At 35.6% G+C, this 20,131-nt stretch overlaps 1 protein-coding gene across 2 annotated transcripts in view; it reads left to right on the top strand.

Annotated features, from left to right (window-relative positions):
- LOC107675129 (protein TANC1-like) overlaps positions 1-20,131 on the top strand; it is a 200,668-nt gene that overhangs the window by 145,001 nt on the left and 35,536 nt on the right. For both annotated transcript variants that reach the window (XM_016469356.1, XM_016469354.1), the window contains 4 exons: positions 6,842-6,961; positions 8,778-9,059; positions 10,165-10,316; positions 17,635-17,866. In XM_016469356.1, the coding sequence (XP_016324842.1) occupies positions 6,842-6,961; positions 8,778-9,059; positions 10,165-10,316; positions 17,635-17,866 (786 nt within the window). The remainder of the gene's footprint in view (positions 1-6,841; positions 6,962-8,777; positions 9,060-10,164; positions 10,317-17,634; positions 17,867-20,131) is intronic.

Raw genomic sequence — 20,131 nt, 5'->3', positions numbered from 1 at the left:
TGTGGCCACAAATTAAGATTTTGTTTCCTTTGTTTTTGTAAATCGTGGCCAAATTATACTCATTTGTTTCCTCATTTTAATATATTGTGGCCTTGTACCAATTCATTCCCTCGTTTTAGTAAATCATGTACTAATTAGTTCCCTCATTTTAATTAACTGAAAAAAGGAAGTTTTTACAACACTGTTAACTTGCCGGTCAAGACAGATTTCGGAATCAATAATTACTCCCAAATTCCTCACATTACCATATAAATTGTTAGGGAATGATCCATGGCTTTTAACCATATCTTTCTCAAATAGTTTGTTCCCGAATATAATAAACTCAGTCTTATCTGCATTTAATTGTAGGAAAATAACAACAATATTTTTCAAATTATAGCAGAAATGTACTTTTACAGGGAGCCAAGAGAAGTACAGTAGACCAATACTGTACATATTTTAATATCTGCCGACAGAGACGTGGGCAAAAAGAGGCTCCTGGACAACAAGCGTCTCTGCTATGGCGTTTCATTTACACAGAACCAAAGACTGAATCTGAAATGTACTTGATCACTATAGTTTTACTGCCTCACAAGCCCTGCTGTTGCCTTCAGGAAATGTAAATCTAGTTACTCCACCGGTCAAAGCAGCGCCGTGTATCTGATGTACAACACGACTGCATATTGATAGCCCATCTGTTTTTAAAACCTGAATATCTCTGCATCTGCATGCATGTGTGTGTGTGTGTGTGTGTGTGTGTGTGTGTGTTTGAGCTCCAGTGCAAATGGCTGATACCCAGAGAATCATTCCTCAGTGGCAGAGCTAAACCTCGCTGAGAGAGAAATCTAATCAGACCAGCTTTAGCAGCAGACTGGCCCGTGACCAGCTCCACAGATTACGTCCTATTCCCCTGCTTTCGTCGAGTAATCTGTTGTCTGTTTACGATGAATATGCATAACTCAGATGATGTCATCGCTTGAATATATTCATGGGGTCAGATGAGTGGGCCTTTTGAACCGGATGATGTTAATTAACACGCTTGATTCATGTTGAGACGCGGGGTCAGATGCTCCTTCACTGCACCATTGGGATGACGCTAATCGATCTTACAAACACACAGTCAGACCCTCAGGACTCAGTGTTGTGATTCGGCATTATTAATGAGTGATGTTGACAAATGAGCAACACATGGGTGAAGGTTTTGGCTGGTTAGAATTGGCTTTAGTTCAGTAATAGAAACTGGGTGTCTGTAAACGTGCAGAACACCACTATAGACACTTGCAGTGTTGACAGCAATTAGCTCTGCAACACAAGCGTTTAAAAACCTTCTCTAAATTACAGCCAATGTGACCTTTTATAAGTGAAGATGTTGACGGACAAGCCACTGTCAATCTAAATATCTTTAAAATCACAGACAGAGAGTTAGGAAAGTGAGTGGTGGCACTAAATATGACAAGATGAAGGTGAAAACCACACAAATGCACAGAGCTGTAAAATGACACTCGCTTAAACAAACAAACCGTCAAATGAGATATGCAGAGCACTTCATAAGAAACATCCTGACAGGTTATGATGTATGTTTTAAAGTGGGAGTGGGAGGCAAAAGATAATGATATTATAAAATAATAAGTGCCACTTTAATGCTGCCCACAAACACACAAATGTGGGAGAAAATCAAAAAAACATTCAGGGTCACATTTCAACCGGAATTCCAAATATAAAACTCTCTATTTTAGAACCATTAAGATTTGTTTGATAAAACAAATAAGGAGAAATTTAATAATTATGAGATGTAATTTCTTTAGCTATGTTGCCCACGTCTACTGAAACTAAAGCAAAATACATACACACATACATACATACATAAATAAATAAGTGGCACATACACACCATGCTGGTTTGGTCTGGCCAGAGGAGAACCGGCCCCCCGACTGAGCCTGGTTTCTCCCAAGGTTTTTTTCTTCATTTCTGTCACCGATGGAGTTTTGGTTCCTTGCCGCTGCCGCCTCTGGCTTACTTAGTTAGGGACGCTTAATTTCTGACAATTTTATTTGAACTGAACGGAGCTTATGATGACATTACTGAATCAATGATGAACTGACTTTAACTGATAAACGGACTCTTTTCTATTGTCCTCTTGCATTATCAGCACACTATTTCCCTGTTTAACACTGTAAAGATGCTTTGACACAATCTGTATTGTATAAAGCACTATATAAATAAAGGTGACTTGACTTGACATGCTGCCCACCAAAAAAAATTTAAAATAAAACAGAATTAAAAATATATATTTCCTAAAAGAATACATCTATTTTAGAATAAAAGAAAATAAATCAAAATTTACCTAATATAAATATTGAGCTAAATATTGATAATTGTCAAAAGGCTGACTTAGTGCAATTAAAGCAGAAGGCGCACCAGCTCAGTCGAGCTGAACACAAGCAGTCACAGCTGAAGACACCAGTGATTCCAGATGCACCGTCACCAGAGCGAACGCTTCTCACTGAATCCTCCAGCTGTCAGGAAGCAATGTAAATGTGCATGGCACGTGTCATTTCCTGAGACAGGAGCCAGAGCCACAGAGTGAGACATTTAGCCACAAACCCAACCCAAAAACAGCACCTGGAGTCCAGCATGAGAAGCACTTGAGCACCGTTAACAACTGAACTGAGACAAAACTTTAAATTCAGTCATTTAAATTCTTAATTTGAATTACCCTTGAGCTGCAGGGAACAAACAGGATGTTGAACTGTAATTTTAATTTGAATGTAAGCAAGTAGAGTTAAAATAAAAGTCGCATATATTATATATAACTAAATTATTTTTATTTTTTATAAATATATATTTTAAGTGTATGTATACACACACACACACAAATATATGTATAAAATATAATTTTATTATTGTATAATTAATAACTATACCTATATATATAAATAAATAATACATAATAAATAAACACACAGAGCTGTTATTTTGGCAATTTGTTTTGACTGTGCTGAAAAATACTTTAGAAAAATAAGTTAAGTTGTTTGTTACTTGTGTTGGACTAAGACAATTCCTCTGTTGTGTGACCGTGAATTTCTTTCAATTCCTCTTCTCGTCATTCCAATTCAACATCCTATGCGACGTGACCAGTTAAATTCAGATTCACACTCATGGATTGAACAGGAGCCAGTTGTTGAGTGGTGAATTGTGGCCAGTGCATGTGTCTCTGCCGAGTCTCCCAAGACCACAGTGCAAAGAAGAGGAACGGCAGAATTTCATCTCTCGCCGAAACACCATCTGCTCCATCTTCTGAGACAGAGAAGAGAGTGTAAAAGTGAAAGAGAGGGGCAGAAATGAAAGGACATAGATGTTTCCTAACTGCTGCTTCATATTGATAGCAGGCCTGTGAGAAGAAAGAGAGAAGGGTTTGATATCTGCAAACCCTCCGCCACCGCACTGATTTACACTGACACCTGCGGCTCGCTCAGTTGGGCTTTAAAAGACAATTCAGATTCAGTAATATCATCACACTATTTAATGCACAGACACTTCACTGCATTCATTTCTTCCCTTGTTTTAGCTCCAGAAAGAAATAGCTCCCATGACTTTTTAATTTGTTCCCTCGTTTAGTAACTTGTGGCCGTGTTTCAGTAATTCCTTCCATAGTTTTGATTTAAGGAAATTGTCCAAACTGAAAACTATTCTCTCAAACAAGGACTTGGAGACTGTCATACATGCTTTTATTTCAACGTGGTTGGATTATTGTAATGCCTTATATTTAGGAATTAGTGAATGTCTGGTTATGCGTCTTCAGTGTGTTCAGAATGCTGCAGCGAGACTTTTAACAAACACTAGAAAGCGGGATCATATAACACCTGTGTTAAGTCAAGTCAAGTCACCTTTATTTATATAGCGCTTTTAACAATACAGATTGTGTCAAAGCAACTGAACAGCATTAATTAGGAAAATAGTGTGTCAATAATGCAAAATGACAATAGTAAACACTAATTTTTCAGTTAAAGACAGTTCATCATTGAATTCAGTGATGTCAACATCCAGCTCAGTTCAGTTTAAATAGTATCTTTGCAATCATTTGCAATCAAGTCAACGATATCGCTGGAAGTCAAGTACTTCTATCATTTAGGTGGGTAGAACACAAGTCATCAGGGCAGTTATTTGAGATTTGACTTACTAGTCAAATTGTGTTAGTATCTTTGCACTGGCTACCTGTAAAATATCGAATACATTTAATGTATTTCATGATCAGGCTCCTGAGTATATACGGGATATGTTAAACCCCCCTTACCAATGGCATCGATCACTGACAGTTTTGAACTGTCCCACGATCTCGTCACTTTTTCTGCTGCGGCCCAGTTACTTTGGAATGCACTGTTATTATCTATAAAATCCTGTCAAGCATGGACAATTTTAAAAAGGACTTAAAGATTTACTTGGTTTACCAGGCTTCCGGCATTTGATTGGTCGGACAGTTGTGAATGATTTGTCTTATTGTTCTGTGTTTTTTGCTGTTGTGTTTTAATATTCTGTTTTTTAGATTTAATGCTACTTGTGTACAGCACTTTGGTCAATTTTTTATGGTTTTGAAAGTGCTATAAATAAAATTGAGTTGAGTTGAGTATTATTTCAAAAAGGTAATGGTGCTTTTTCCATAAGGCTTGTGCACCATCCAGAACTGAACTGGGAATTGTTTTGATCAATTTAATGCATCCTTATTCATTTGTAGTCGTTTTGAATTTGAGCATTTTTCTTGTATTATTTCTGAACATATGACATGTTTAAGACAAGTTTGTACAATATTTGGCTTCATATTTCATGCATCTTTTCTGCAAATATATTTAACAAGTGATTTTGATTTACATTTACACCATGTTGACACATTCATGTGTGGTGAACTTGGAATAGAAATTTCTTTAACTAGATGGTTAATAAAGAAAATGTGTCTTGAAGTCGACTAGTTAAATGTCAAAAAAAAAAAGAAAAATCAATCAATCGAAATCTTGAATTGGTCAAACATTCTTAAAAAAATGTTTTGTCATATTGCCTAGCCCTAGTCTGTAATATTGCGTGTGACACAGTGAGGTTGTTTAAAGCTGAAAGTGAATGAGAAATGCAGCAGGGGCGCAGCTGATTTGCTCGTTCACTCACTCGCTCTGCTCCTCCCTCCATCACCCATCTCCCTCCTGGCCAAACTCTCCTTCAGCTCTGTTTTATTAGCTTTCTATCTTTTTCTCTGGGAGGATCATAGATTATTTCTCCTCCGGCTGCCCGCTACAAACTGCAATCAGCCGCTGTGTAGGAGAGGAGAGATAGAGATAGAGAGACCTCTTCCTCCTCCTCCGTTTCATCTCTCTCCTTTTTTCCGTCCACTCTTTCATTGGGATTGCAGAGTGGAGCGCTGCGGTTGTGATTTTCTCTGATGCTTTGTGGATGTGTTCAGCGATGCGGTGAAGCCGGTGAGAGAGACTCGGTCTGCGGTGCCGTTCACCAGTTGAATGCGAATGAAAGAGCGGTGGGTGAACATGGAGGTGCCCTGAGGAGAGAGAGAGGGAAGCAGAGGTTTGCAGAGCTGCGTCTGTCTTTGCCTGAAGAACGCGTCAGTCTGTGAGTATCGAGAGCTTCGGTGCGAGTGTGAGAAGTAGTTTCAGAGCAAACAGGTTGCTGGTGCATTAGTTTCAGGCAGCGATGCATGGATGCACATTAGAGGCAGTGTACTGGAATGACATGCTCCTGACACACAGCTTGAAAAAAGTGAAATATTGCAGGATTTGGCTTTTGCATTTTTTGAGTTTTTCAGTTCTCTTTGATTTAAATGGGTTGTGTTGCTTTTGAAATGTCTCTAATTGTTCGGTCTGTGTGTGTGTGTTTGCTCAGTGACCTGGTTCTGTTCCCCATTCATTCTTTACTGTGGTTATTACGGTCACTGCTGGTGATTTGCATTCGGGATGATTTCATCTTTCTCTCTCCACGGTTCCACGTTTATGGTCAATGCGACCGCTGTGCATTGACCATAAACGTGGAACCGTTTATGCATTTAAATAGCAGAGCCAGTGATTTCACTACTTAACTAAAACTATAACTAAAACTATTAAAAATAGTTTCAAATCCAATAACAAAAAAAAAAAAAAAAAAAGATTTTTGGCTATTGAAATAATGCTGAAATAAAATACAATTATATTAGATGGAAAAAAAACTTAAATGAAAATTAGAAATATTGCCTTGGCAACTGAAATAGTTTAAATTGAAGTACTAAAATTACTAAAACTGATACTGAATTAAAATAAATTAAATATAGAATTAATTCTATATTTAGAATTAGGACTAAATATAGAATTTTTTTAAAAAGAAAAAACATAAAAGCTGTTTGGAAACAGTAATTATTGCAATTCAGTTTAGTGTCACTGGTCACTAGTGACCGTGATTTCACTGCTTGTTATTGTTAACTAGAACTAAAATTATTAAAACGTTTTCAAATCTCAATTACTGAAAAAAATCTTTTTATAATGTTTTTATATTATATAAGATAAAAATGAAAAATATACCAACATTAAAAAATGGCCTTGGCAACTAACTAAAATAGTTTAAGTACTAAAATTGCTAAAACTGAAATAAAAATAAAAATAGAAATATTTACAAAAAAAAAAAAGCCCACAACAAAATCATTAAAACTTCATGAAACTTAATTAAAATAAAAATATATGTATAAAGGTGTGTGTGTGTGTGTGTGTATATATATATATAACGGATAATAAATAAGACTAATGTAACACTGCTGAACGCTTGATCTTGTTCTTATTGTTATGCATTGATTCTACCCATAATGCTAAGCTCCTGTTTTTCTCTGTGTTTTGTGCAGCGACGAGCTCCACTAAGCTGGAGGATCTGAGCTATCTTGATGAACAGCGGAACACCCCCCTGCGTACGTCCATCCGCCTGCCCTGGCACAACACCGGGGGCAGAGCTCCACACGACAAAGGTACTTCCACAATCCCATCATGCAGTTGTGTCTATGTGCTTAGTTTTCCTCTTTAATTATGTAGAAACCTCATGAAACATCCCAACCCCCGTAGAAAAGCATGAAGAAAACGAAGCCTATTTTAGATTTTTTTTTTTATTTTATATATATTTAAACATTTTTAGTTAGTCTGGCATAATTTGCATGACATTTTCACCCCAAATTCTTATTACCTTCATGCAAAAAACAAAATTGATTTAAATTTAAATTGAGCTTAATTTTCATTATGTAAAAAATATAATTTCTTATTTAAATCTTCTTTTGATTTTTTTTTAAACTCTTTTAGATATTTTTTTTCATAACTTCGACATTTAGGTGTGCGTTTACATTTTTTCCCTCTCTGTCCATCTGTTCGTCTCTTTCTCTTATATAAACGCTGCGGGGTCGAGCTGATGTGTGTTCTGGAGGAGCCGCTGCGTGTGTCGGTGTTGAGCTGTTATTCTGACCTTGTTGTTGAATGTTCTGATAAATAATGAGGAACATCAGAGGTTTGATTCAATCACAGCCAGTGGCAGCAGAGATTCATCAGCTCCTATCAGTGCAGCATTCAGCTCTAGTGGTTTTTATTCCAGTTTTTGCAGGCCATGTATCAGGTGTGTGAGGGTAGATAGATTCAGTTTAATCTGAAATGCAGCACTGGCATGCGTATCTGTGTGCAAATAGTTAATATCACTGTTTGTTCTGTACATGTCAATATTTTATTAAAGACATTTAAGCATTTTCAGCAGCAGAACTATTAAATAATATTTTATTTTATCTTTATTTTATTTTATTTTTATTTTACAGCACAGGCTTGTTTCATCAGACTGCCTTTGATTTATTATTATGTCTTTCTACTGCATTTTAAGATTTCATGAGCTCACAGGTGAGTTTTCAGTACATTTGTTTTTTTATGGACTTTTCAACAAAAAAAAAAGTATATATATATAATTTTATGAACGCCACAAGAAAGACATGCATCACATGCGAATTGAGACCCTGAAATATATTTATAGATCATGATTTGTTGTTCTGCCTTTATGTTGATTTAAATAAAACAATCATTGCATTAAGGTGCTTTATTTTTTTTTAGATGCCACCTTTGAGAATAATGTTAATTACATAAAAATCAAATGTCCAGACAAGATTTAAAATGCGCTTATAAATTTTATATAAAGTGAAGCTTTAATTTTTTAATGCAAATTTCATTTCATATTTTTTTCTCTTTGTCCTTCGTGAGATTAACCCAAAACTCAGTGATTAACTAAATACAACTGGCGCAACGTTTTGTGCTACTTGACAGTTTCTCAAAAAAAGCTACTTTTCAAGCACAATATATTTATTTGATGCTATAGATTCACTACGATAAAAATGTTCAAATACAAAACTAATGTCACAATATCAGTGACACACAGATATCCAACACACAGAGCCATGTTTATTTATATTCCCACAAACAGCTACTAAAAGTGATGGAAGTCTGTAATATAATGTCACAGCACTATATTCCAGCATCCAATTATGACTTATTTATGTTCTTTCACACATATTTTGTCTCATGCACAATAAAAACTCACTCTGGGGTGACGTTAAGGGTGTTTAAAACATATTTGGCAAGGTTAAGTGTAAGTAGTCTTAAAAACCTATGATTATGTGATCTTTTATAGCATTTGCTGCAGTAAAATAGCTTTATTATTAAGTATCGCTATATTCCTTCTAATGTCTAAGCTTAAACTCAAAACAAGTTCTGTTTGTTTTGTTTGCATGTGAGTAAACCTGTGTTTTCTGTCTTTTGCAGCCCGCTTTGCTCCGTACAAGCCCACTGACATCATGCTCAAGCCGCTGCTGTTTGAGGTTCCCAGCATCACCACTGACTCTGTGTTCGTGGGCCGTGATTGGCTGTTCCAGCAGCTGGAGAACGACCTGAGACCCAGCGAATCGGGCGAGAGCTCCGGGTCCGTCATCGTGGGCAATGTGGGCTTCGGCAAAACCGCCATCATCTCCCGCCTGGTGGCGCTCAGTTGCCATGGCGGCCGCATGAGACAGATCGCGTCCAACAGCCCGAGCGCATCTCCGAAAAGTGAGTTTTGTACATTGTTTCTCAACACGTGCCTGAATCTGGATAGAGCAGCATGAAACGCAATGAGAGCAAAGGCTTGTGTAAAATCATTCTTACCTAAATTGTTGCATCGAAGAATTGTTAAATAAGAACGGTTTTATGGACAATTTTCCAGCTGTCTTATGCATTCACTACCTTCAAATAATGAGAGACACTATTGTTCAAAAGTTTGTGGTCAGTAATATTTATTCATGCATTTGAAAGAAGTTTCTTCTGCTCACCAAGGCTGCATTTATTTGATCGTAAATTTTTCTAATTTTCTAATTGAGTATGTTTTAAAATATAATTTATTCCTGTAATCAAAGCTGAATTTTCAGTATCATTACTCCAGTCTTCAGTGTCGGTTATTCTTCAAGAAACATTTATCAATGTTGAAAACATTTGTGTGCTTCATATTTTTGCAAAAACCATTGTTTTATGATTATTTGATGAATAGAAATTTAAAATGAGCAGCATTTATTTGAAATAGAAATCTATTATAACATTATACATATGCCTTTACCGTCACGTTTTATCAATTTAAAGCATCCTTGCTGAATAACATAATTTTATGAAAAAAAAATCTTACCGACTCCAAACTTTTGAACTGTAGTGTACTTCAGTCTCACCTGAACAATAAAAACAAATAACAAATAAATAGTATACAATTCTTGAAAAAAAACTCTTTAGTTCATATTTGATTTTTCTGAGGCAGGTTATCAACTGTGTGATACATATGTGCATTTACTTTTTAATTGCAAGAAACATTAAACTGCATGTTCAAATATTGATTTTTATGCATAGTTGAGAGAAAAATGTCTTTGATGCTTGTATATTCAAAACAGCCATCATAAAAATCATTACAATATATTTTTATTTAAAATTCCCACTTTTAAATAAATGTAAAAAAAAAAAAAAAAAAACTTGAAATGTATTTTAAATAGTTAAAACAGGTTCTCTGTCCATGATTGTAGCTTATCCTAGACAGTCTGACATGTTTGTGTATTGATCTTTGACTCGTCTCAGTAGAATCACAGCAGCTGGTGATATTCGTGCTCATGTGGATATTCGTCTGTCACATGTCCAGGTGGGGAGCCAAGTTCAGATCTGCCCCTGAGTCAGCCGCCTCAGCCGACCCCTCCACCCAGCACCACCAACACCCTGCGATCCAGCAGCTGTCCCAGCACACCTGAGCTGCAGCGGCGCCGCGAGGAGGCCGTCAAGCGCCTGGCTGCCAAGGTACATGCACACACTTTTCATGATGCTTTTGTTGATACAAAAGTAAAAATTTGCTCAGCCTCAGGCCATCCAAGATTAGGATGAGTTTGTTTCTTCATCAGATTTGGAGAAATGTAGCATTTCATCACTGTCTCACCAATGGATGCTCTGCAGTGAATGGGTGCCGTCAGAATGAGAGTCCAAACAGCTGATAAAAACATCACAATAATCCACATGTAATCCACACCACTCCAGTCCATCAGTTTACATCTGGAGAAGACAAAAGCTGTGTGTTTGTAAGAAACAAATCTATCATTAAAGCATTTTAACTGTAAACCGTTGCTTCCGGCCAAAATATGAGTCCATAATCCATAATAACGCTTGCTCCAGTGTAAAAGTCCATCTCCTGTTGTCTCTCACATCAAAATCCACACACACATTTGTTCAGAACCATTTTGGACTGTTTTGGCTTGTAAACGGTGCTTGATCTGTGCAGATTTTTCTCCTGATTCAGACGAGACAACTTTGTCACTGGAGAAGGTAATATATTATGGATTATGGACTCATATTTTAGCCGGAAGCATTGGTTTGAAGTTAAATTGCTTTAATGATGGGGTTTGTTACAAACATGCAGTTTTCACTTCACAAGATGCTAATTGATGGACTGGAGTGGTGTGGATTTAATTGTCTTGTGACTCCTGAGCATGAGAGTGTTTTAATAACATCGCTCTGTTTAAACTTCAGTAGAATAAACAGTGTTAGGGTAGATAAGTTTGATTCATTGCAGTGAATCACTTCACACTGTCCCATTTTAATGAATCGATTCAGTCAGAATTCAATGATTCATTTGCATTATCACTCACACTGCGTGGCATTTATTTTGTGTATTTAAATGTTTTAGTAAAAGTATCTGATTGTGAATATTGTTGCTTATGACTGTGAATTATTATGTTGGTGCATATAAATGAAAATGATTAAATATCATTCTTTCTTGCATTAATTCAGTGAGAAACAGTTTGGAACGCATGCCTTGACTCCAACCCAGCCATGCTATAATTTCTTACATTTTCTAGAAAGTGAGCTTTATGCTGAGTGAATGTTGGCGGATCTCATGAAGCTTGTGTTTCACGGCTAATACGTGCACATTTACCCACATCAACCGAAACAAAGCCTGAAATCCAGTCCATGTTGATCTGACACATTCCAGCATTGATTGTTGATTAGTAGATAAACTGTGTGGACGCTGGACAGAATCCTCCCGCAGAAGCTGTGTCTGGTTTTAGCTTCCTGTACGTATGAAGCATTTCACAGTCATGAATCTCTCAGCTGCGATCCTAATGAAACTGCACAGGTGTGCTGCAGCCCAATCACAGGTGCAGGGTCACGACCTCTGCCTGATCTACAGTGCTGACAGTATGTAAGATGTGTATGTTGATTATTTCTTTGATTACCTGGGTTTTTCATATTTTGCCTTTTTCTCTCATTCAGTCGTGCGCAGTTGTATTTGCCAGAGGTCAAAATGAATTATAGTTCATTTTAAACCTAAATTTAACATCAATGAATATTATTGTGTTTTAAATTATCGTGCTTCCTTTGTGACAGGAGATGGAATAAAAGTCAATTTAATGTTTTTGAGAGCTTCTCAAAGTAAACCAGGCGCTTAAATCCATCTATTTGTATGTATATTTTGCATGCAACATATTGTTTAATGAGAATACTTTTACAGATAAATTTTAATTGCTTTCTAAAATGCTTTTTCACATCGTCACATTTATTTATATAGTGCTTTTCACAATACACATTTTCAAAGCAGTTTAACAGAAATTCATGATGTTAATATTTAAAATATCTTAATATATTCATATCTTATAGTTGGATTTAGCAGATTACATGTAGCTGGACGATAATATTCTTCCCAGTGTGGACTAAAACAGATACAGTAAATCCAATTTTGGTAACACCTTATTTTAAGGACCAATTCTCACTGTTAACTAGCATATTGGCTGTTTATTAGTATTTATAAAGCACATATTAATGCTTATTCTGCATGACCGTATTTTAGATCCCTTAATCCTACCCAATACCTAAACTTAACTACCTTACTAATTATTAATAAAGTGTGACCCCAATTTTATATTTTGGCCTGCAGAATTGTGCAGTCACAACATCTACCAGCAGGGACTAACTAGACCACGTTAACCGGCCAAACTTTCACCCTTTGGTTTAATTTGCATGCAAACTCTATGACATATGCTCACTTACTGTTAGGACAAGCACAATTTTGGCCATTTTCTTTGTGTAAAAACGTTTTGCAAAATAGAGATGTTTACATCATAACAAGGTAACAGTTATATACTTGCAAAAACGTCTTAAGCAATCTCCTGTCTGCGCTTGACATTGCAAACTGACCACTTATATAAATGCAAAACTATATTATTAAAACCTTCGTTCAGGCATTTAATATAAATTGCTTTTATGCTTTGGAGAGTTTGTGCTGAATGCTTTATTTGTCATTAGCAGTGACTCATTCTGTGTCCTCAGATGATTTCAGATCTGTTTTGTTCATAGACATGGGTTTTATGCAACTCCAAAGTGACCAAAGTTTATCCGTGCACATTGCAAAGACCAGACTAACTGGTAATTAAATTATTTTTTCAATTTGTTTTTTGCTTTCAGATAGATTTGGAGATTTGTTTCTTTGCGGATGGCCTCAGACAGACATGCAGCTTGTTTTGACGTAGACTGCTAATGGACTGTGATGAATATGTGCTGATGCCACAGTTTTAATGGAGGACCCATGATGCAGTCTGATGATCTGTTTTCCCTCAGACTGACATGTTTATGGTGGAGGATGCAGAATCAGTTGCTTTGTGTCTTTGTGTTTCAGGTCTCATTTACACTGTTAACCGGTTCAGCTTTTTATCACAGACTTCTGGCACAGATTCGTGCAAAGAGCAACAAAAGTGTTGAGATCTGATTGACTGCACACCAGCGTTGAGCACCATTCAGAACTGAATTAACATAGATAGATTTTCAAGTCTCTTCTGCTCACCAAGTCTGCATTTATTTGATCAAAAATACAGTAAAATCAATTGTATTGTGAAAAATCATTACAATTTAAAACAACTGTTTTCTGTTTGAATATATTTTAAAATGTAATTTATTCCCGTGATCAAAGCTGAATATTCAGCATCATTACTCCAGTCTTCAGTGTCACATGATCTTCAGAAATCATTCTAATATGCTGGTTTGCTGCTCAAGAAACATTTCTGATTATTATCAATGTTGAAAACAGTTGTGCTGCTTAATATCTTTGTGGAAACTATGACACTTTTATTTTATTCAGGATTCTTTGATAAATATAAAGTACAAAAGACCAGCATTTATTTGAAATAGAAATATTTTGTAACATTGTAAATGTCTTTACTCTCACTTTTGACCAATTGAATGCGTCCTTGCTGAATATAAGTATTAATTTCTTTTAAAAGCTCACTGACCCCAAACCTTTCAATGATAGTGTATATAAACTTGTATTTAGTTGAAATTAACTTGTGGAAGACACTTAATATCCCATGATGCATTACCTGTGTTGAATTTCAGTACAGTAATTCCTCTTCCCGTCATTACAGTTCAAATACCAGTTAAATTGATTGTTTTGTGGCAAATTCAGTCCAAATTTACACTCATGAATTCAAAGGATGCCAATTCTTCAATTCCCACTGGACAGATCCGAGCAGATTTATTTACTTATCTGTTCATCATGTGGGCCAGTTGATTGAAAAGAATCATGAATATGTAAAAATATCATATCTGTGCCACAGGTCCTGCAGTGTGAATGCAGTCTTAGGTGTGTGAAGCGAGAGAATCCCGGCGATGCCGTCTCGTGTTTCTTAGGATGTGTGTTGCTTCAATATGTCTGATTCTGCTTTTGAAGTTCATAGAGGAGGGACTGGAGCGATGCCAGCGCTGTTGTTTGGAACGGTGTGTTTCAGCCTTTTGAAATGCAGAGCACTGAAGTTGAGATGCCATGAACCCAAAGACCCACTCTCTTCTTCTCAGTGTTGCTGAACTCAGTGGCTGCTGAAGTCACGATCTCTGCATTAAATCTCTGAGTATCTAAACTAGTACTGGTGCAGTGACCTCCTCTATATTGATCCAGCTTTTTGAAAGTCATGATTGTTTTGTGAAACATTCTTCATGCAGTTTTAATGGTGCGTTCACACCAAACATTATGCATATGAGCAACAAGATTTATTGCCAAGGGCTTTGGTTATAAGTAATACAAAAATAACAGATAATAATAAATGTAAACTGTTAAAATATACTTTATACTTAATTTTCCAACAATTGCAACATTTTCCTTTATTTTTATTTTATTTATTTTATTTTGCATTTGACAGATGGATGTATCCAAAGAAACGCATACATACTGAAAGTTTTTGCATTCCTTGGGATTCGAACCCATGACCTCTAATGATACTATTACTTATTTTATTTTATTTATTTTATTTTATTTTTCTTCAATAATAAAAACATGAAGTTTGTATTATTATATTATATTATATTATATTATATTATATTATATTATATTATATTATATATTCGTTCCATTATGCATTTTTTTAATATTCTATTGCACTCAGACATCACATTTCAGAAGTAAGATTGGTTCAGAGATTGTGCAGCATTGAGAACTTAATTGATTGTAACGTAACTTTGTGAGATTGTGATGAATTAAAATGAGTGACAGCTTTTAGTGATTATAAAGGGAACGCTCTTGCGCCATAGCAATGGACGGCGCAAATATATAGCGAGGGAGAGAAAGCACCCTCACTAATTTAAGAAGCACCCAGACTTTATTCTGTACTATACTATACTGCACTATACTACACTACACTATACTATATACCCTTCTCTATAATACTTCCATTATGCATTGTTTTTTTATTCTTTTTTGAATGTCCTATTCTATTCTATTCATAGTAGTTGAACACGTGTAGACTTTGTGATAAGAAATTTTATGTGTCCAAAAGAATATACAGTTCTGCTCCTGGTTTAGTTGCTGCTGAGTGTCTCAAACCAAAGATTTCTTTTGCTGTCTAAATCCTGCGTGATGATGGTCTAATCAGTGTGTTGAAGGGTCGAGGGAAATGCACAGCAATCAAGACATTGAGCCAGTTAATGTGCGCTTTGGAGTGTTGGCTCAAAGCGAGCTAGTTTACCTCCACCTGAAGGAGCTTTAGATTGATGCTCTTTTCCCAGACCTCATCTCAGGGTGAGGACCGTGCCGTTCCTATTAACCCCACCTGTCCAAATGGGAAATATCCCCATCTGTCAAACAGAGGTTTCAATAATAAATTAAGACAAATTAAGAGGGTCCATCAGAAGGTGCCCTGCTGTCTCACCCGTCTCTGCCAGGTTTCCTCACTAATCGTCAGCGTTACTCCTGTGAATGGTGGTGAACCCTGCTGTTAGGACATCGCTTCACTTCAGAGAGAAATATTTCACTTAATACATTCTGTTACATCTTATGCTTCCTTTGGGTATGTGAGGTTTTTCAAGGGAGGAGTTGAATAAAGAATTACGAAATAAACCAACTCAAGTTGACCATTACACTGATTTTGCCACAGAAAAGGAAAAAGTCATTGTAAACTCATCTGAATTCACTTAAGATGTTCCCTGTTCCCAGTTTATATTTTGCATATAAACTAAGATGTTCCTCATTTAATGATCTTTGTCCATTTCTCTGTCCATCTGTGTTCAGATCCTCGTGTTTTTATCCATTAAGCTGCTGAACTTTTATCATTTATAACTGCTGGATGGCAGGGATGGGTCAGAAAAGCTCTCATTTGTGAGCTGCATTATTTATCAAGTGCAAACAGTGGCATGATATTGGGCTTCAGTGTTAGATCAACACGGATTGAGAGCAGCTCCTCGAGGGCTCACAGACCTCCTGCTGTTCTGTTATGAGCTTCAGTTCAGCAGCCAATGATGGCAGCCCTGTTTTAGAAACCAAACGTTTTAAAAAGAGCTTGATCTGTCAACCACTATGCCGCACTGCTTCTGGCAGCAACCGTGTAGCCCAAAAATAGCATTATATTATATTCTTTTATATTGTTTAGATCCTCACTATATATTTATTTATTATTATTTATTTATTCATTTATTATGTATTTTTCATATTTTATTTTATTTTACCATAGAATAAGAAAACCAAGGTAAAAATCATTGTAAACTCATCTGAATTTACTTAAGATGTTCCCTTTGGTTTCTTTTAATATTTGTAAAGTTGTGCATCAACTGCAGTATATTATATTATATTATATTATTATACATTTTAATACATTATATTAATTTTTCCATATAGTTATTCCATGCGGGGGTTTTTTTCATTGAGTATCTTATTTTACCCAAAGATACATTTTGGAAGTAAAATGTAGTGTGGACGTTGCTTCATGTTGATTTTAAATTCCATAATAATTTTGTTTATTTACTTATTTGTAGATATTCTTGTCAGTATGTTCATAAACTTGGTCCATGATAATTGTCAGCTATATTTACAGTGCATTGCTGTATTTGTGCATATACAGGAAATGACAATGATGAATTTTTATTTTGTGAACAACTGTGGAGAACATGCATTGTTTATGCATTGAACATGCATTTTTACTAGGTTTTAATTCTTACATTAAATATTAATTTGAATCTATTTGACTACAGTTTCTGTTTGGTTAAAATAATTGTTCCTCTGATTAAAAAAACAAAAAAAAAAAGTCATTTCAGAGCAGATGTATAGAGTAAATATGGTAATATATATGAAATATATTGTATATAATTATATTACATTTTTATATTTTATTTTCTTCCATACAGTACTTCCATGCATTTGTTTTCACTGAATATCTTATTTTACCAAAATACATCACATTTTTGGAAGTAAAATATGGTGCAAATGTTGTTTAATGTTGATTTAAACATTCCATAATTATTTTATTTAATTTTGTTTACTTGTTTGTAGGTGTTCTTTGCTTTCTTACTTGGACCGAGATAATTGTGTATTTACAGTTTTTTTTGTGCATATGATGAAATTCGAATATGATGAATATTTTGTGCAATGATTAATTTAGTGAAAAACTGTGGAGAACATGCATTGTTTATTTGATTGTTTCCTCTGATTTAAAAAAGCCATTTCAGAGCAAATGTGTAGAGTAAAAATGGCAATATATTATATTTATTGTATATAAATAACAGCAAATATTGCATGCTTGTAACTGTTGCATGATTCTGAATGTAAATTAGATGCGTATGAGGTTTTTAAAGTCTCTGGTTCTCTCTGCAGGTGGTGGCGTATCATTACTGTCAGGCTGATAACACGTACACGTGTCTGGTTCCTGAGTTTGTGCACAGCGTGGCTGCTCTCCTGTGCCGAGCGCATCAGCTGACTGCATACAGAGAGCTGCTGCTGAAAGAGCCACACCTGCAGAGCATGCTCAGTCTGCGCTCCTGCGTGCAGGACCCCATGGCTGCCTTCCGCAGGGGCATCCTCCAGCCGCTTGTCAACCTGCGCAAAGGTACACAAACACAAACCAAGCCCATCTACCTGCTTCAAACAGGTTTCTGATAAGGTTATGAGTTTCGTTAACGAAAACTATGGCAAAAAATATTAGTTGACAACCTTTTTTCCATGCTTAAGGTGAAATTAATACAGAAAAGCACTGATGATCTACAAACATCAGCAAGCATGATGAAAGTGTAATAGAGCCAGTCTGTGTTCCTTCTCATAGTTGCTTGAGCTGTTTGCTGCAGAAATCTGCCATCAAACCTTCTCAGTGACAAACTGTAATAAATCCAAACACGGATCTCGACTAAATTGTTTGCAATTGTGGCTGCCAAATAAATGCACGTATGCAAACTGTGTGCCACATTTGTTGTTGTTGTTTTAATAGAAAAACATGAATGTAATTGGGAATTATTGGAAGTAATATTACAGGGTTTCTGCAGGTCTTAAAAAGTGTTAATTCTCCCTTCTGCAAATTAAGGTCTTAAATTGGAGCAGAAAGTCTTAAATTCATAGTTAGGGCATTAATTGTTGCATGCACTGCAAAAAATGTCTTCCTCTGTATTTTTGTCCCATTTATCCAGTACAAATATCTAAGCATCCTTAAAACAAGATACATTTACCTGAGATGCAAAATGAAGATAAAGTCCAGTTTTGTGAGAAATTGAAAGAAAAAAAAAATCTAATGAGTTTATGCTTAAAACAAGAACAAATATCTGTCAATGGGGGGTGAAAACTTGTTTTCTCCAAGGGTAGATATTTGTCTTGTTTTCCCGATGGCAGATATTTCTCTTGTTTTGGTCATAAATTCACTTAATTTTGTTCAATTTCTCAGAAAATAAGACATTATATTAAGTCATTTTCTCAGTGTGTCTTGATTCAGGAATCTGTGCAATTTTGCATTGGAAAACGAGACAAAATGACTGAGGAAGAACATCACTTTTGTGCAGTGTGATCAGAAGGTACAGTAAAAGTTATTTTCGTATTTTAGTTAAGCTATTTTCTCACTCTTTTTTTTCCCCATTAGTTGCACAATAATGTAAAGAAAACAATGCCATCCAGACAGTCCTTGCACGCGTTTCACTCAGAAATACATCACATTATGGAATTAAAATGGGTTGCAAATGTCATTTCTTGTTGATTTTAATTCCACAATTGAGTGATGAATATTTTGGCTCTTCCTCCTGCATCCGTTACAGTTCAGAGAAGGTTATGTGGACAGAAGGAGCATCATGGAATGAAGCGTTGTATTACACGGGACGAGTCAGATGTCATGTGTTTGATGTTCAGCAGATGGTCAGATTGTATGAATGGGGTGAATTGCATTAAATGCAGAGAAATCTGTTTTCCCACGACTGTTAGTTAATACGCTCATGTACTGACATTTCTGGTTTATTTCTGAGAAATTAAATTGTTTCATTGAAATGAATTAAATCTATTGAACTTCTTGAAATAATAAGGTTGTAGGGTTGACAATTGAGAACCTGCTTCAGTTTATAAAGAAAATCCTTGAAATTAATGATTTTCATGACATTTGATTTAGTTAATAGTTTGTCTACATTCTTACAAAACGCTCTGATTTTACTGGAAGCATTAAGTGGAATCAGAATAGTTAAATTCCTTCCTTAATTATTGACGTGATCTGTCACGTGTTATGAAGAGGAGTAAAAGCCTCTGTTTTTCCCTATTGATCATCTATAGGTTTCTCCTGCATCATCCGTGCATTTCTTTTCTCTTCAAGCTCAGGCTCTCTCCGAGTCTCTGAGATCTCAAGGTCATTGCGGTTTGTTTTATGTGGCGGTCCAGTCTTTTGCTCCGCTCGATCGATATTTTACTGTAGAAGTGTGCGTTTCAGACTCAGATAAACAAACCCTGTGTTTCTTTGATGGAAATGGAAGATGCTTTGGATCAATACAGCCTTGAGAGGAGAGACGACAAACCTGAGGGAAACCATCTTCTGCTTTGCCTGCGATGCCCCCCAAAAAGTTATTTTGATTTTATGTTTCTTCAGCAATTTTTATTTTTTATTTTTGTCATTGGGATTTTTAATACACATATACTGTATATATAAATATATAGTTAAATAGATAAATAAATAAATAAATAAATAAGGGAACCAGTCTTCAGCTCAATACACAAAAATATTATTTATTTATTTATTTATTTATTTTTAATATATATTTTAAGTTTATTATTTTGAGAGAGAGTATAGAAAATATATATTATTATTTATACATTTTTTCTAATGTTTTTTTTTTTTTTTTTTTATGGGGTTTTG

This window comes from Sinocyclocheilus anshuiensis, unplaced genomic scaffold, assembly GCF_001515605.1.
Source record: "Sinocyclocheilus anshuiensis isolate Anshui unplaced genomic scaffold, SAMN03320099.WGS_v1.1 scaffold1005, whole genome shotgun sequence".
Lineage (NCBI taxonomy): Eukaryota > Metazoa > Chordata > Actinopteri > Cypriniformes > Cyprinidae > Sinocyclocheilus > Sinocyclocheilus anshuiensis.
This window is presented reverse-complemented; position numbering and strand designations above follow the sequence as displayed.